Source organism: Arvicanthis niloticus, chromosome 20, assembly GCF_011762505.2.
Source record: "Arvicanthis niloticus isolate mArvNil1 chromosome 20, mArvNil1.pat.X, whole genome shotgun sequence".
Lineage (NCBI taxonomy): Eukaryota > Metazoa > Chordata > Mammalia > Rodentia > Muridae > Arvicanthis > Arvicanthis niloticus.
This window is the reverse complement of record NC_047677.1, coordinates 6545917-6564207: the sequence shown is the minus strand read 5'-3', so window position 1 is coordinate 6564207 and position 18291 is coordinate 6545917. Positions and strand designations below refer to the sequence as shown.

The 18291-nt window shown below is 44.0% G+C and overlaps 1 protein-coding gene across 2 annotated transcripts; it reads left to right on the top strand.

Moving 5' to 3' along the window:
* Positions 1-12104: 12104 nt before the first annotated feature.
* Positions 12105-18047, top strand: Vgll2 (vestigial like family member 2). 2 transcript variants are annotated; one of them, XM_034524561.2, is made up of 3 exons: positions 12105-12407; positions 14761-15070; positions 17031-18047. In XM_034524561.2, the coding sequence occupies exons 1-3, from the start codon at positions 12327-12329 to the stop codon at positions 17606-17608; spliced, it is 969 nt and encodes a 322-aa protein (XP_034380452.1). In that variant the 5' UTR covers positions 12105-12326; the 3' UTR covers positions 17609-18047. The 2 variants fall into 2 exon arrangements, with proteins under 2 accessions (XP_034380452.1, XP_034380451.1); XM_034524560.2 differs by having other exon boundaries at positions 12108-12407; positions 17028-18047.
* The last annotated feature ends 244 nt before the right edge of the window (positions 18048-18291 follow it).

The window sequence follows — 18291 nt, the reverse complement described above, 5'->3', positions numbered from 1 at the left end:
GCTCACCTCACATCAAGGAAGCTTCTCTTTCCATGGACAAAGGCCATTGCTGAAACCTATACTGATCAAAATGTAGAACTGTGGAGCCCAGTATTAACCAGTGTTTCTACACCACAACTTTTGCACCTCAAGCTCGAAGATCTTTTCAGAATACGTGGTAGAAAGGTTGTAAAAGCCAGAGGTTCAGGAAATTTGCTACGAGATTGCGTCCCCTTGAGATATTAGAAACTATACCCATAATGACTCACCAACATGGATACCTTAAACACGACCTGAGCAAGGGTAAATCCAAGAAGCATGCCAATGTGGAAGTCAGGAACATTAATAAAGCCTCAACCTTTAACAGAGAACTGCAGGCAATGAAGGAATGCTGAGAACAGGAGAAATAATACTCCCCAGAGAAGAGCTGGTTATCCAGTGCCAAATGGTCAGCCGTGACAACACATATAAGTAACATTATATGGACTGAGCAGGTTACATCTATCTATCTATCTATCTATATCTATATATCTATATCTATATCTATATCTATCTATATCTATATCTAAAACTATATCTAGATAGATAGATAGATAGATAGATAGATAGATAGATAGATAGATAGATATTTGTGTGTGTGTGTGTGTGTGTGTGTGTGTGTGTGTGTGTGTGTGTGATGACAATTAAAGAAACAGAGGCCCCTTCCAGTCTGAGCTGGTGAACTGGCTCTACACCCAGTCCCACAGCACCCAGAGGAAGCTCGACTCCCAGGTGCTCTAACATGCCCAGGATCACAGAAGAGGCCATAACATTTGCTCCAAAACTCAGAGTAGCTGGGTCCTTCAGGATCCAGGGACATAAGATCCCGCTCAGTCAATGGCATAGGTTCCTTCTGGTTTGAACTTGCACCTGAAGCAGACCTGGGGTACTGGCTCGGCTTCAGGAACCCACTCTTAAAACACCCAGAGGGTGTCCCGACTTCCAGGTGCTCTGAAATGCCCAGGATCCCAAGATCACAGAGGAAGCTCAACTCCCAGGAGATCAGACACACCCAAAAGCACTGGAGCACTGACACACTCAAGATCGTAGCTGAGGCCACAGCATGTTTCCCAACACCCAGCATAACTGGGACCCCCACAGAAACCAGGGAAACACAAACTCCCACCCAGCCAGAGGCACAGGTTCCTACTGGCTTGCACCTGTGCCTAGAGCAAACCCAGGGCTCTGGCTCCCCACCCACCCCTGCAACACCCAGAGAAAGCTAGACTCCCAGGAGCTCTGACTCAACAGGATCTCAGGATCACGGGATCCCAGAATCACAGGATCCCAGAGACAGCTGGAGTCTGAGGAGTTCTGACACAACCAGGATCACAGGAGGAACAGGCTCCAGCCAGAGACAGCCAAGGCAGGTAGCAGTAGCCATAACCAAATGGCGAGAGGTAAGCACAAGAACATAAGCAACAGAAACCAAGGCTACTTGGCATCATCAGAACCCAGTTCTCCCACAACCGAAAGTCCTGGATACTCCATCACACAAAAATTTCTTAAAGAATTACAAGAAAACACAACCAAACACGTGAAGGAATTGAACAAAACCATTCAGAATCTAAAACTGGAACTAGAAACAACTAAGAAATCACTAAGGGAGACAACCCCGGCATCAATAGGAGAAGCCCTTGGTCCTGTCAAGGCTCGATTCCCCACTGTAGAGGAATGCAAGACAGTGAATTGGGCATGGGTGGGTGAGAGGGGGAACACCCTCAGAGAAGCAGGGGGAGGGGATGGGATAGGGAGTTGCTATTAGGGTTAAGGTTTCCAAGGTCGGGGGAAGCAAGGAAAGGGGATCACACTTGAAACATAAACAAAGAAAATATCCAAGTTAAAAAAAAATAAAAAGAGGACATGAATTTGAAAGAGAGAAAGGAGTATAAGAAGTTATAAGAATCAAAGTCTTGGGATGCAGAACTCTGAGCTTGAGGCAAACCTGGTCTTATGAGACTCAGTCACAAAAAAGTAAATTTACAAGAAAATGGCAATATTGTACAAAATTTTTTTTACATATCATGATTTAATATTTCCAACTTTTAAATTAATTTTTATCTTACTGTACAAAATCATAGAAATAATTGCAGCATTTTTGTGGACATGTGTCATTATTTGTTTGGGTCCCCACCACTGCCTTTCCTTGTCCACCTTCCTACTTATGGTAGTTTAAATAGGAATGTCCCCAGTAGACTCATGTGTTTTAATGCTTGGCTAATGAGGAATGGCCCTATTAAGAGGTGTGCCCTTGTTGGAATAGGTGTGGCCTTATGAGAGGAAGTGTGTCACTATGGGGGCGGCTTTTGAGGTCTCCTATGCTCAAGTTATGCCCAGTGTAAAACAGTCTCCTCCATGCTGCCTGCAGATCAAGATGTAGAATCCTCAGGTCCTTCTCCATCATTATGTCTGCCTGGACACTGCCATGCTTCCTGCCACAATGATAATAGACTAAACCTCTGAAACTGTAAGTCAGCCCCAATGAAATGTCTTCCTTTATAAGAGTTGCCATGGTCATGGTGTCTCTTCACAGCAATAAAACCCAAAACAAGACACTACTTTTACTGGTCTCCTTCCTCCCACACAAACACCTCCCTTTTGTTTTCCTATGGTAATGATGACCCATAGTCGTGTCTAGACAGCAGTGTGGTATCTTACAATAACTGATTCTCTTCCCAATGCCAGTCTGCATTCCTCAGGAATGCTGTATGCACACCCTGCTTTCACCTTTGCCTTCAGTGAATGTGTATCACCTTTTAGAAGTTCTTCAGTCGCACAGAAAAGTCACTGCTACACATGCTGTGCTTGCTCTTAATCATCATAAAACTCTGGCATCCAAATCACAAAAGGCTACAGGATGACAATCAAGTCCACCAACAGCACTTGGCAGCTGATGGAGATCTACACTCTCCAAGTTGGGATTTGGAATTTTGAGATTGTCACCAATTGAATGATTGCTAAAAAACTAAATGCTTTGGCAGGTATATATTTCAAGGCTGAAGCATTCACACACTTCATGCTATTGAGAACACTTTTTATTGCTTCTGTAAAACCAAGTGCACTGTTGCTTAGCCATTGCAGTCCTGTTAGAAAAGGAAAACACAAATGGAAGAAAGGCTTAATATCAAATCAGAAAACAGTTCACGTCTTACCCCTAAGGACAACTTGGAATGGGAAATAACCTGTTGGGAATTAAAGACATGGGTATCTATACAAGTGCATTTCAGCTGTGAATGGACAAGTAAATAGTAAAACGTTCATTACAGTGGGATATGCCTCAACACAGAAAATGAACAAGCATTGCAACTTGGCTGATTCTCAAATACATACCATTAAAAAGAAGCCACACAAGTAAAGCTATATCCTGCATGGCTCTACTAACGAGGCATCCTAACAAAAGACAGATCACAACAGCCGGGAAAGACAGAAAACATATCATCAGCTATCATTTTCTAGGAAAGAGACAGTGTAAGGATTGACTACAAATGGACTTGAAGAGTTGGGGGAGTTGGTTTATTTTTTGTTTGGATTTGTGTGTGATCAAACTACTCTACATCTTATTGTGGTGAGGATTAAAGTCCTGAATGTAATTGCAAAAAAAAAATGTATATCTATATCCTGCATAAAGCAAGTGTGCATATTATACCTTAATAAAAATTGTTTTTAAAATGGAAGAAGAAAAAAGCATACAAAGAAATACTTCAGTGCTCTGTTGGGAACATTTTGTCCAATTCTTGACACCTCATTTACACCCGTGATAGTTAGTTGGGTATCAGCTGTAATTAGAATGAATAAGTGTCCGTAAGTGGTAAATCTTCAGTCTCTCCTAGAAAACTCAGCAGTTAGGCTGGAATTAGAGATGTGACTTAGGTCGCTCTTGCACGATTCACATACCTGTTCTACTCCATTTAGATTCTGAAGTGCACTTATGTCTCAGATTTAACCCTGACAAGAAAAGCATCTCACTTGAAGCCTGTCTTGTTTGCATAGGAGTGGAATGTGTGAAGCAAAATGTTTTGAAAGTCCTTGTTAGAAGCTGAGGAACATAAATGAGCAGTTACTACAAGCAGAAACCTAATCCTCTGACAGTTAAAAGGAGCTGAACTTTTACAACAAAGGTTTTATGGGAAAATTCCTTGGATTGGTTGGTATGATAATCCAGTGGATCAAGTTGGTATGGTGATCTATTTTAACAACTCTATTTTTCAGGCATAGAAGAGCTTTAAAAAGACCATGTTCTTCAATAGGATATGCTCTGTGTTCCTGGAATTTCATATTAGACTGTACTTTATTGCCTACCCTGAAGTAGATTTCCTTCATTTTCCATCAGCTGGGAATCAAGATAGAGGAGTTATAATTGCTGTTGCTCACCAAGCCACTTCTTGCAACAGGATCTAGAAACTTTTATAGGCAGACATTCTCAATGTTGAAAATTAAAAAGTCAATGAATAAAATAAAAATATGCAGTGCAATGCATCAGCTATAGACCCAACCAAGCAGAAGGAAGAATATCAAGGACGGAGGGCAAGGTTGAGGAAATACTTCATGCAAGCCTAGCTAAAGAAGGAAAAATTGAGAATTACTACAATGTACAAATAACTATGGGACACAAGAAAAGCAAACCCAAAAATCCATGGACAGAAGAAGCCAAGAGAAATACTGAAGCCACAAGTGACAGGGATTTTTCTCTCCTCAGTTTGTGAAGGCTCAGAAAGTTTGTTTTCTTGCAAAAGAAGCAGATCCTTGACCACATGCTATCTGACACTCACAGAAGGAAACTACAGTGAACAATTTTTCTTTCAATTACTGGGCACCAGCGATATCAACTTTATGCATCTGAAGCTTGAAAGATGCAGGTCTCTCTTAAATTGTACTTCCTTGGAATTCTACAAGCTCTCTGGCTATGCCTGCCAAACCTTGTAAGAAATATGTACTTGCTTGATAAGAACACAAACCATTTGTTTCTAAGTCAAGTTTATAATGTACTATTCTTCAAGAAAGATTTTGGAGTAGACATGCTATTCACATTGGGAATGTTAATAAAGACTATATATTACTTTCAATCAAGTAAGGCGGTAGGTACTCCAATTTCCAAGACCAGTACCATAAATGTCTCTGGAGAGCGACTAGTGCATTTTCTTCATTGTACATCAAAATAATTGGAGAACTGATGGAGCCCCATTCCACACCAAGGCTGGGGTCCTGATCTCTTGATAGTGACTCATGTCACTCTGCTCTCAGTGTCCTCTAAGAGTAGACAAGATCATTTCATCAGGTTGAGTCTGCCTTGCTAGTTCTCAAAGGAGGCAGGGCAATGTCCAATGAAATGAGACTAGTGGGCTGTGTTCCAAAAATATGTGACCTTTAGAACTATGGACACCCAGGGATCAGATCTGACACTTCATGTGTTTTAAGGTGGCAACCAGCAGCAGTCTATCCTCCCCTCCTCCCTTCTGTGCCTTGGGGGTTCTATCTAGTATCTGGCTTCTTGCCTACATAGCTAGTTGACAACAAGTACTTCAACATGTCATCTTTCTGTCACCTACCATTGGAATTTTCTTCTTGCTGAAGTCAACTCTCTCTGGTCCTCAGGTCTGCCACTAAGACAAATCGATCTTTACTTCTCTTTAACTTGTCCTGTTTCCTGCCTCAATGTAGCACTTCATTTATTACATTTAATTGACAGGTAAATTTTTATGTTTTGTCATAAATTCAAGCATGATGTTTTGAAAATTATATTTAATATATGTTGAAGTGGCTAAAGATATATCGTTTTAAATTACTTTATAAATTTAAATTTTTGTGGTAAAAAAAAACTTTTAAAATCCATTTTGTTTGCGATTTTTTAAAAAGCTGAGGTTCAAACCCAGAACCTTGTGCATACTAAAAGAGCACTCCAACACATCCTGGTTTCTCTTGGGACTTTTTACGTATACAGTTCATCATTGCTAACTGTAGTTACTATGATCCACAATAGATCTCTGCAAAATGTTTTTTTTTTCCTGCTCAACTGAAACACTGTGTCCATTGCCCCATATCTCATGAATCTCCCAATTCCTGTGGCTGTTCATTTAAGTGAAAATACACAGCTTATTTGTCTAACAGTAGTTATTTAGGAATATAGTTATTACATTACTACAGGCTGTTTTACCTACTTCCATTACCAAAAATAACAAAGGTCTTGCAATAGCTCTCCCCCAAGGGCAAAGCCAGACATATGACTGTAGAATAGAGCTTCAGATTCATTTTCCCAGTGAGGACTCAAAATGAAAGAGAAGGCAACAGGTTGAGAGCATGTGGTCATTCTGAAGCTTTGCAGAATGACCATCTTTAAATACGTCCAAGTACTCAGACATTCCTAAGGTCATGGTCATATTTGGAATACATGTGTTTGGAAAAAGAATTCACTTTGCCTAGAAGACAGACAGTATTTCTCCAGGAAGGAAAGACGTTTCCTTTAGTGAAAGCCTCCTGTGAGACCTGCCCTTTTAATTTGGTATTTTATACACTCATGGTCAGCTGAGTCTCATTCCAAATTATCTGGACAACTGGCAATTTCCCAAGTTTTGTCTATTTTTATAAACTTCATTATTTAAAGAAACTTGTAAATGAATAAAAACATCACACACTAAAATAACTAGATAGACCCAAAGTCTATTCAACTTAATAAATTTATAAACAGAATTGGCATCAAAACGAAGCCTGTGAAGCTTCACATTAAATTTTACAGTTTTGGTATCAAACATATTTTATTCACTTATTTATCACAAAAAACAAAAATTCCACGACAGAATTAGAACTAGAGAAACACATAGTTTTCTATCATCTTTCATAATAGTGTCCATTTTGATCTCGTTGTAGAAAGAGCTACATGAGGCTTAAAATGGTATACAATTCATTCAAATTTACATCTTATTTGGGTAAAATTCACATAAAGTTATGGTTTGATTCCTTTCTCTGTACTTGGTTGATTCGTACTGCTCTTGAAGAAAGATACAATGCCACTTAAGTGAAGTCTGGATTTCACAATCAACAACTGGACTTTCATTTCAGGATAGGATACATAGCACTGATATCATGAAGTTAAGAACAAAAATGTAAAGTGTTATCTGCTTTGCTTGGCATAGAATATTCTACAAGGGTCACAAAAACAGCAAAGTCATACTGCACCATATATATATATATATATATATATATATATATATATATATATATCTGTGTGTGTGTGTATTAGACAGAGACAAGCTTACTTTATTAATATCACAATTAAATTCATTTTAAAACCAGTCATAATAAAAATGAACTAAAAGCAGACAGCACAAGTATCCCATTTGTTGCTTGAAAACTCTTCCATGTGTGCCAAGGAGCTCCTAAGAAGCTGTTTGGAGACCTCTTGGAACATGAAACAGGAAGTCACTCCAAGATGTCCTCACCTTCTACTTGTTGGAACTATGACTGCCTTTTAATCTTTTCAGCACCCTACTGGAGTGATGTTTATATGCAGAAGTTTAGGAATTGATCAACACCAATACTGTCAAGCATCACCAGTCTGAATCCCTGTATAGAATGAGATGACAGTCACACTATGGTACTTTCTAGATGATCTCTAGACCATCAAATGAGAAGAGAAATGAATACAGCCAGAAATCAAAGGTGCTTAAACTAAGTTTGTAGGTGAAAGCAAATATTAAAACAGCCTCTTCCTATCAGCAAATGATTGATGTATGCTCTCTGATTTACTCTTTGTATCTAAATGTGTATTTCTTTAAGATTTTTCTCTTTGAAAAATACGGCAGTCCAAAATACTTAAAATATATTTATCTCAATTGCATGTGTAACTACCTGAAACCCAGCATTTTTGAAGGCATGAGTCATATGTATTATAATTCATTTATGAAAGATAAATACAGTTTTAACCATTCATAGCAGGTTAAGGAAACTTAAAGAAAAATGAAATTCAGAAAGATTGGGCTATTTCACCAAAGATAAAGCTGATTTGTAAATTACATAAAAGTAGTCTCAAAAATATGAGGCAGGTAAAATTTAACACTCTCAAACAATTGTGTGTGTATGTGTGTGTGTGTGTGTGTGTGTTCCCAAACTTCTACTTATTTATCAAGTAATCTCAAGAACTCATCTGGCCTGATCATGCATGACTTTTCTGAACACTCTTAGGAGGTATTCTAAATTTCTATAAAAATAATTGAATCCTTTTTTCCCCTTGTTTTTTTGTAAGGCTTCAAGGTATGTGAGGTTTTTTTCCTCATACTACTTCTTTAAAATGAACTCACCACCTAGATGTTCCACTAGTAGGCTGTGATTTATAGGTAGCATATCACACCTAAAAACCCAGCTTTACAGAAATGTTTTCACTTAATATTATTAACAGCTTGAATCCACCAAATCTTGTCAGCTGTTCTCCTAAATCCAAACACATCTCTTTTCAGTTAAAGTGGCAGGACAGCTTTAGGGAGGGAAATCTCTGAGATTACCATTGTGTTCAGCCCTCTGGTTGGCAGAATAAGGCAGCAAATGATGCCAGCTCTTAGGAGCCCAACAAACCACAGGCAGCTGAGGGCCTGGCGTGGTCTGCCCATCTAGTTTTATTCATGTGTCCTTTCTTTTTTTAATTAATTATTTTATTTATTTACATTTCAAATGTGTCCTTTCTAAACATGCATCTCAGGGATGGAGAATTGGCTCAGCAAGTTTAGAGCATGCATTGCTGTTGCAGAGGATCTGGGTTTGATTCAAAGCACCTACATAGTGGCTCACAACCATCAATAACCAGATCCAGGGCATCTCACTCCCTTCTGACCAATGTGGGCACTCAAAAGGATTTAATATACTGTCTTTGAGACTTATTTTTACAGTTTTAGATAATGTTAGACTTGCAGACTAGATGGAAGCTCTTTCTTCAGTTTATTTTTTGATGTAGGGTCTCATTCTACAGCCCAGGCTGACCACAAAGTCCTGGCAATACTTTTGCATGAGTCTTTTAGAGTACTTGGATTTCAAGTATGATTCACTGTGACTTGGCGAACTAGTGTATTAAAAAGACATTTTGGGTGCCTAGAGAGATGTTTCATGGTTAAGAGTTCTTAATGGTCTTCCTGAGGACCCAAGTTCGCTTCCCTGCCATCACCCACACAGTTCTGGAGGGCTTATGCCCTCTTCTGACCTCTGCAGCAACAGGATACACGCATTATTTGCAGAGACAAATGCAAGCAAAACACACAAAAACACATGCACACAAGTGCATGCACATACACACAGAGGAGGGGGGATGAAAATAAAACATAGGGGACATATTTTGGTGGAATCCTAGCATTTCAACAGATTGTCATGAGAGGGAACATTAGCTTTCTTTAATCGGTAGACCAGCCCCAAGCCTCTGGACCAAAACGCAGTTTCTTCCACTCCATTCCTTGACTAGCTGGGATAATAAAAGGTTTAAGGTACCCAGGTTTACTTTGTGCTTCATCATACACTAGAGTCCATCTGTGGAGTTGAGAAACACCGTCATGTACCAGAAAGTCTTTTCAGAAAGAAAACACTGATGGATGTATTTTGATCTCTAAAGCTCCTAATTTTTCTTAATTTATGGTTTGGGTGGAAGGGAATGTTCTCCTGTCTAATTTCAAGACTGATTCTCACTAACCCAGTTCCCTATGTTCCTCTAAATTCCTGGACCATCACTATTTACAGAGATTCTTATAAACTACTTCCTATAAAAGGGGATGGAGTCCTGTGGACCAAAAGCAGCCTGGGATAACTACATTGTGATTTCCTTCTTAGTACAATGGACTCCTTTCCATGATCCTTTTCAGATACAACATGTACTGGGCCTTGTTGGACCTGAGGAAGTTGTGATTTTTTTTTCTTGAAGTTCAAAGGTAAAAAAGAAAAGGGGGGAAGGAGAGGGAGAAGGGAGGGACGCCATCAGCTAGACTCTTACTCTTAAAGGGGTAGGTGAGGAAGACAAAAGATGCGGACACACACACACACCAACTCTGCACAAGCAAAATCGCTGGCTTCTCCATTCTGCAGAGCCTTCTGAAGAAGGGTTCTTTGAAAGTGGAACCTCTGCATTCAAAGATGACCTGGAGACTTGAATATATAGAGCTGAACTGAAGCAGCAAAAGTTGGGTAACTGTTTCACTGGTGCAGCGACTGTTTGGCACCTGGCCTGCTCAGGTGTCCTTAGACCTGTGGCAGGAGCTAACTCCCAGCCTCTACCCTGCCGAGCTGAGTCAATGCCCAACTGAAGCAAGTATGTATGCCATCTAGGAGCAAGGTCTCCTGCATCCAGCAGATTGTGGCCAGCCAATGGGCAGTAGGAGTAACAGGTCTGGAGCATAGTGCATGCCATCTGAAACTCTTCTGAGAAAGAGTAGTAGAGACTTGTACGGGATATTCTGTCTCCTGTGCACCTCCACAGTGCAAAGCTCCAGAGTGTCCCCACCCACTTGGGTAAGCCAACCTTGGCCCAGCTCCTAAAAACTGTACTGGGAGGTAATTTATATGTATGTACACTTATTTTGGTCTTCGGGAATGGTAACTTGTATAGAATAGATTGCCCCAAAACCAGGTGATGCTCCTTCCTCAGCCTGCAAAGTGTTGGGATTATACATTTGAACACCATCCAGTATAGTTTTCACATTTTAATTTGTAATACACTATATCATAGTTAGTTGAGGAATCCCCCGGGATGGCTTCCCATTTACAAGCTGAATGGGAGCCCCGTTTTGGAAAATGCAAACAGAATCAAACACAGAAGTAATTTGATTTCAAATGCTCCGTTTCTAAAAAGAGTTGTCTTCAAAAGTTAGTTCCTTGTGCTTCAATAGCCTGGGTGAGAACCCAGGATGTTGCTGTTATTGAGTTTAAACTGACAGATAATAAGGGTTCACTTTTATCCATCCATGGTGCCTGTACTGGGTTCTCAAAGCTCATCACCTGCGCCTGAGGCCCCAAGACTGGACCTCCAAGGTCCTTTGAGGTTCTTTCTGAAAGAGAAAAACAAAAGTTTTGCCATTTGACCTTGCCAAGGAGGTAGCCTTGTGTCAGTTCACTTTTACACTAGAGGAGAGGGAGGATTTCATTACGATGTTCCCTCCTCCCCCAAGGGTTTCTGGTGAGACTTAGAGCAGACACTAGGAACAGCCCACCCTACCCTGCAATAAGAGCCCACCCCGCTAGCCGCTAGTCGCTAGCCGGACAGCACCAGACAAGAAAAGGAACCACTAATGGGCATGGTTCACAACTGGAGGCCACACTGTTTTGCCTTAAATGAAACTGAGCAGCACAGCTTTTATAACTAACAAAAAAGAAAAGAAAAAGCCCAAGAACTCTGACTTAGAACCAAGGAGTCCTTGCTCTAAATATTGAGGCCCTTTAAAGGCCAGGTGGACACTCTGAGCTTGGCCAGGCATAGGAGGATGGGTGGGAGCTCATAGAATCTTAGAAAGTAGCTTGCACAGAAAGGGCACTGTCCGTGTGGATCGAGTTGATTCATTGAAAAGCACCCAAGAGAATGAGATGGGAACGAACCATAGTCAGAAAGAAATGATCCAAGAAAGCAGAATTAAACTTGGAGAGAGTTGCGGGGGTGGGGATTGGAGGGCAAAGGAGACGGGACAGAGGGAAAAGTTGCGGGTCTTAGCCACTGCGACCACTTCCCGGAGGAGTTCCGCAACTCCTTTCTTAACGAGGAGATTTCAAGATAATCCTGTTCACCCCATACTGGATCAGGAACTGCGGGCAGAGGTTCTACCTCAGCCTCAAGAACTGCTTGAGACTTTTCTGCACTCTGCCGCCATGCACCCAGCTTGTCACTGTTCCTGTCTATCTTTGTGTCTCTGCAGTCTTTGTCCCACGTAGAAACCAGGGAAGGGGGAAATCCCTAGGAAATTGCTGCTCCAGGAGGGAAGCCTGCCCCACCCCACACACATTCGCGATCTTCCGTCTCCGGCACCTAGGACACAAGCTATAAGCGAGGGAGTCCGGGGAAACTCTTCGGCCGCGTCGCTGTCCTTTGGTCCCCGCCCCCTCTTAGCGTCAGCGCGCCGAGTTCTGCGGGGTTTAAATGCGCTCTAGCGGGAGCCCTGGCGCTTCTGCCCGGGAGCGCTGGCCCGGCTGGAACCGCCGAGATAGAGGGGAGCGAGCTTGCCGCATCCCCAGCCCAGCGCTGCCCCGCGGCCCATGACTCCGGGGCTCGCGAGCCGCCTTCGCCGCTGCAGCATCCTTGGGCTTCGCCAAAACAGCGTTGATGAGAAACCACTCAGCTGCCTCCGCGGCGGGGAGCCATGAGCTGTCTGGATGTTATGTACCAGGTCTACGGTCCCCCGCAGCCTTATTTCGCAGCCGCCTACACTCCCTACCACCAGGTACGGGTTTGTCCGGATGGGGCGGGAACCGGTGGAACACACACACACACACACACACACACACACACACACAGCTACAAAAGTACCACCCGAAAGGTCGCCTGAGCTTCCAGAGGCGACAGACAGGCACCAAAGACGCCGGGATGCCGGGCCCTTGCGCGCTGCTGCACGCTGCGACCGCTATTAACTAATTCTCTTTAGCTGGTGCATTTTCTGTCTGGAGACAGCACCTAAGGCGTGCGGATATTCACCCAGGTCGTTCCCAGATCAGTTAGACTGAATTTTCTTTTTAGGGTCTGATGCGGGTGCAAAGAGCTTCCTGCAAAGCTCATGCAGGGAAATCCGAATTTTGGTCTTGACTGGAGAAATAAAAACAACAAGAAAATCAAAAGCCGGCTTTTTCAAGTCAGATCTCAGGCGGTCTGGTCCGGCTAAGTAGCTGAGGAACTGGTGGATTCCTTATCATCAGAAACTTGCAGACTGCCTTGGCCTTTTGGTCTGTGTTTTTACAGAATTCTAGGGAGCATTATTCTGGGGTAGTTGACCCGCTCCAGGAACTAGCCTTTCTGGGACCCAAGTGGCAGAATCGACAACCCAAAGTCTCTTTTAAAGAGCGCTTAACCCCGCTCCTGCAAACTGTGGCGGTTTCATTCGATTCTGCCTTCTGTAGGTCTCTGTTTTCCCTGAGCTGTGCGTCTAGCTAAGCAGTGTTTCCTTCCGTGTTCCTGGCGAAGGTAGCAGAATTTGAGGACAGTGTTCCAGGGAAAGAGGGAAAGCACACACACCTGGGGCAGAAGTCTAGACCAGGCTGAAGTACGTGCCCGGTCGGTCTTCCCGTTGGAAAACGCTGAAATGTGCTGTAATGTTTGTGTCAATACTTTAAACAATTTTGTTTGCAAATCTCAACGAAATATGAAAATGATGAAGTAAGTAAAATTCGCTTTAAGTACCCCCCTCACCAACTTTCCAACCTAGAATTTGGAGTCTTAGACTTAGGAATCGCCAGGGCTTTTCATTGTCAATGAAGTGGGAATGTGGCATTTGGAGTGTGGTGATGTTAGAAACTGTTATCTTTTGGCCCCAGCTTCTGAGCTCAGCGGTCCTTCCCCACTATGGGACCATCTACTGCACAGAGAAGAAAGATAGTTAGGTTTTGCTAGTTGGTCCTTTCTCCTCCTGAACCCCAGACCTGTCTACTATATTAAATGTCGCTCTGTAAGACTTTGCCCTTCTTTCAAGGCCATCTCTGCCTTCAGAATGATTTATCAGTATACCCAGTCTGCGGCTCAATTCTAAGGCAATGTTCTCAGTAGCTGCATCTGGTGTTAAAGTTTCGATGAGTTCCTCAGTGGTGCATCAGGGCTCAACCTTCTTTCAGGCTCCTTTTTATAATTTCTGTCCTAAACATTTTTGGAGATGCTGACAGTGTGCTAGTCGTTTGCAAACTTTTCCTTACCTAAATGATGTTTTAAAACTGCAAGTACAGAGAATATGCCTGTGGCCCCAGCACTCAGGAGGCTGAGACAGAAAAATCTTAGTTCAGGGCCAGTCTCAGCTACATGGCAAGATGCAGGCCACCCTATGCTGTCTGATAGATACCTTGGGTCAAAACCAATCAAACTAATGAAAACAACTATCTCGAACTTTGGAGATTTGTGTGTGTGTGTGTGTGTGTGTGTGTGTGTGTGTGTGTGTGTGCGTGTGTGTGTACATAACAAAATCCTACTTCCACTTAAAAAGATCCACATCTCCCCAGTTGTGATTTTGGAACTCTTTCTTGTTTTCTGTGGTACTTCATTCCTGGTTTTAAAATGTAGGTTCTGTTTCTCATTGCTGTTTTTCTGTGTCATTCTGAGGATGCTTAATCTTGCATCAGTGCTTCTGCTCTGACTTCTCCTGTAGAGGATAGTTACCAACTTGACATGGGTGCCCTTGCTCTTACAGTCTGTTTTTAGAAGTCCATTTGACCTGAGCAAGTCTCTTAAAGTCGAACTCAGCTTACAGTTCTTACAGTTGGATTTGGTTTCCCTCTGTTCCGTTTGGTTTCTTCTCTTGGCTTGATTGGTTGATGATTGATTGATTGATTGATTGTCTTCTGAGATTTTTCACTCCAGCATTTTCAGAGTTTTTCCTGCAGGTCAGCTGCAATTCTGGGGATAGAGGGTATCAAGTGGGGCAAATTTTCTTTAGGGAGTATTGCTGGCAGAGAGGCAGCTGTTTTGCCATTGGTTGGTGGTTTTATGTGGCAGGCACAAAGCTTAGACAGCGACACCAGCTACTTAGTGGATATGTTAGGGATGTGCCTACATTGACCATCTCTTGTGAATTGATGTTTAACTCTTTCTTTGAACAGAAAGTAGCCTACTACTCAAAAATGCAGGAAGCCCAAGAGTGCAACGCCAGCCCCAGCAGCAGTGCCAGTGGGAGCTCCTCATTTTCCAACCAAACCCCAGCCAGTGTCAAAGAAGAGGAGGGCAGCCCAGAGAAAGAGCGCCCGCCCGAAGCTGAGTACATCAACTCCAGATGTGTCCTCTTCACCTACTTCCAGGGGGACATCAGCTCTGTGGTGGACGAACATTTCAGTAGGGCCCTTAGCCAACCTAGCAGCTACACCCCAAGCTGTACCAGCAGCAAGGCACACAGAAGCTCTGGACCCTGGAGAGGTGAGTGGGACCCCGTGGAGAAGAGTAGGTGAAGGGTTATCTGCCTTCCCGAGGTCGACCTCCAGGGCCCCAAAGCATTGCACAGCCAAAGAGAGGGAGTGAAAGGCAGCATTGGAGGGGGGCAAGAACCAGGAAGAGGTTTCAAAAGGGAAAGGGTACACGCTCTTCTTATAGATGCAGAGGAAAGCCGTGGCCTGGAGCAGTGTAGCAAGGACACTGGCCTTGGAATTGGAAGCCATACAATTGGTACTTTGGCTCTACCAATTCCAAGCAATATGACCTTGGGCAAGTCTCTTAGCCTCTTTCGGGTCCATATTTACAGGTCTCTAAAATTAGAATAACACCTGGCCTCCTAGCCCTCCCCAGAGAAAGCTAGAAGAGTCAAAAATTGGAATGTCTGTGGATGTTTTTGTGGAAACCTGAGGTTTCTCCCACCGGATGGAGCAGAACCTTCACCAACAATCTCCAAGGCTTCCTCACAGTTTCTGAAAATTTGCCCATCAAACCTCCCTACAAGTAAAATCTGCTTGAGAATACCTCCTAAAACTAGCCAACCTTTTGCCAGGCTTCAAATATTTAAGAAATCTTACGGCAGAAATTCTTTACAATGCAAGCCAGTGGCATGGCAAAGAAACAAACTCACGAAACACATTAGTGTTTTTTCAACGTTCCCCACAGACATCTGCTTTAACTACGAACACAGCAATCTTCCTCTCCTACCAACACCGAGGAAATCATCCATAAACACTCTTTAGTCTTTGCTGTGTAGCTGAGCTGAGAAGTGACAACTTTGTCTGTTGTACAAAAAAGAAAACTAATTTTCATGTGTCATCTGAGCGGGATTGACAGTCCTTATTCCTCCTCGCTATTTCCATAATAACATCTGGCATTTTGCGTAAGTCCTTAGACAGGAGTTCAAACGCTCCCTTTATTCTGTCATTACCTACCTTCTCTTTAGCAAGACATTTGGTCGCCATTCAGCATACGATTTCCAAGCCATTTGTTTTAGATTTTCCAATATATGGTGTCTACGTTTTCCCCAGAAGAGGGGTTTGATAAAAAGGGCTTTGAATTGAACTTCTTTACCCAAGGCAACAAATTTGACCTAAGAGCTCTTCTCTTATCATGCTCTAGAGAGCTAACAATGACACTGATAGTTTATTATTATTATTATTATTATTATTATTATTATTATTATTTCTGTCATCCTAGCTTTGATCAGAACGTTTGTTATTTAAAACTTGCTTTTAAAAGCTGTCTGTGCAAACAACACGTTGCTCTTTTATTATACCTCCTTCACTCATCTTGAATTATCGCAGGAAGGGGAATATTTTTATCAAATTATTTTATTTGTTTACATACATTTCAAATGCTGTCCCCTTTCCTCGTCCCCCCCCTCAAGTTCTTCACGCCATCCCCTCTCCCTTTTTGCTTCTGAGTGGGTGCTCCCCCACACAACCCCCCTGCTCACCCCCCTCCTCTGCCAGCATCCAAGAACACCACTAATAACAGGAGTTGGAAGTCTATCCTTGGTCCCACAGTCTATCGGACACCTTGAATGGGAGCTTGGAGCAAGAAGGATTGGAACAGGAGAGATGGTAGTGTGAGATAGCTAGGCCGCAGACAGAGAGAGACAAAGGTCCTCAGCTGGATGCAGGGCTGCAGCCTGGAAAGGGGAAGTCTGCCCTGCTCCACTGGGGGAGAGGGCCAGCTCTCTACTCCTTAAATCCTCCTCCATCAGCTGGGTGATCCAGATATCCTCCTGGTCTCACTTCTCTATACCCTGGCCTCACTGTCAACCTCAGAAGGCTCCTTAGAAGAGCGTCCAGAGACGAAGGCTGCGGGTCCTGTCCTTTGGCGGCCTTCCCACCCACCCTTGACCCTTAGTCCCCCTGTTGGGTAGGACTGGCACGATCGCCTTGACACTCTTTTCTTGCTTTCCTCCCGCCCCTGGCAGCAGAAGGAGCCTTCCCGATGAGCCAGCGCAGCTTCCCCGCCTCCTTCTGGAACAGCGCGTACCAGGCTCCGGTGCCCGCGCCGCTGGGCAGTCCTCTGGCCGCCGCGCACTCGGAGCTGCCCTTTGCCACCGACCCCTACTCTCCCGCCGCGCTGCACGGCCACCTGCACCAGGGCGCGGCCGACTGGCACCACGCGCACCCGCACCACGCGCACCCGCACCATCCCTACGCGCTGGGCGGCGCCCTGGGAGCCCAAGCCTCTGCCTACCCGCGACCAGCAGTGCACGAGGTCTACGCGCCCCACTTCGACCCGCGCTATGGGCCGCTGCTCATGCCCGCAGCTTCTGGCCGCCCCGGCCGTCTAGCCCCTGCCTCGGCGCCCGCTCCCGGCAGCCCTCCCTGCGAGCTCGCGGCCAAGGGCGAGCCGGCAGGCAGCCCGTGGGCTGGGCCGGGGGGACCCTTCGTGAGCCCCGCGGGGGACGTGGCCCAGAGCCTGGGTCTCAGCGTGGACTCAGGTAAGCGGAGGAGGGAGTGCAGTCTCCCCGCTGCCCCTCCGGCACTGTACCCGACTCTGGGCTAAGCTCCGAGCGCGCCCATCCGGCCCCCGACTTTACTTGGGAGATCCCACCCCACCCCTCCCCAGGACCATATGGCTGAGAGATTGCATGCCATCATTTGTTTCTACGGGTAGATGTCTCTAGAAAGTAGCACCCTGCCCTCGGCCTGGCTCGGTGGTACGGAGGACTCTTTTTGTTCTTTGAATAAAGTTCAGTGGAAAAAAGAAAGATTGTAGTCTGAGCTGGTCAGGGTTGTAGCCACTAACCACACGTGACTACTGAGCCTTTGCGGTGTGTGGCTAGGATGAATGGTGATGTGGGCAGACATAATACACACTGGATTTCCACAAATGAAAAAGAAAATAATGTAAAACCTCACCTCGTTAACATTTTATACTGAGTTTGCATGTCCTATTATGTCCAGTGGTTGCCTGTTGGTTACATTGGGTTAAATAAAATGCACTATTAAAATACTCTGTTGTTCTTTCTTCGTGTGATGCCTGCGGCGCCAATTGTATTTCACTGCTGCTGCACAGCGCTGATCCAGAGTACCTGTGACTGGGGGGGGGGGGGGGTCTCTTACAGCACCTTAACTGCTAAATTATGTAGGTCTTTTACATCTTTTAGACTGAATTTGATGGTAATGCTAAAAGGCTAGATGGCTGGCCTAGAAATTGAACTTCAAACGTGTGTATTCGTTCCGAGG

Bases quoted from the DNA above. Each gene is read 5' to 3' on its own strand.
- Vgll2 (XM_034524560.2), top strand. From the start codon at position 12,327: ATGAGCTGTCTGGATGTTATGTACCAGGTCTACGGTCCCCCGCAGCCT. The intron at 12,408-14,760 runs GTACGGGTTTGT...TTCTTTGAACAG, and splicing joins CCTACACTCCCTACCACCAG to AAAGTAGCCTACTACTCAAA. The intron at 15,071-17,027 runs GTGAGTGGGACC...CGCCCCTGGCAG, and splicing joins AAGCTCTGGACCCTGGAGAG to CAGAAGGAGCCTTCCCGATG.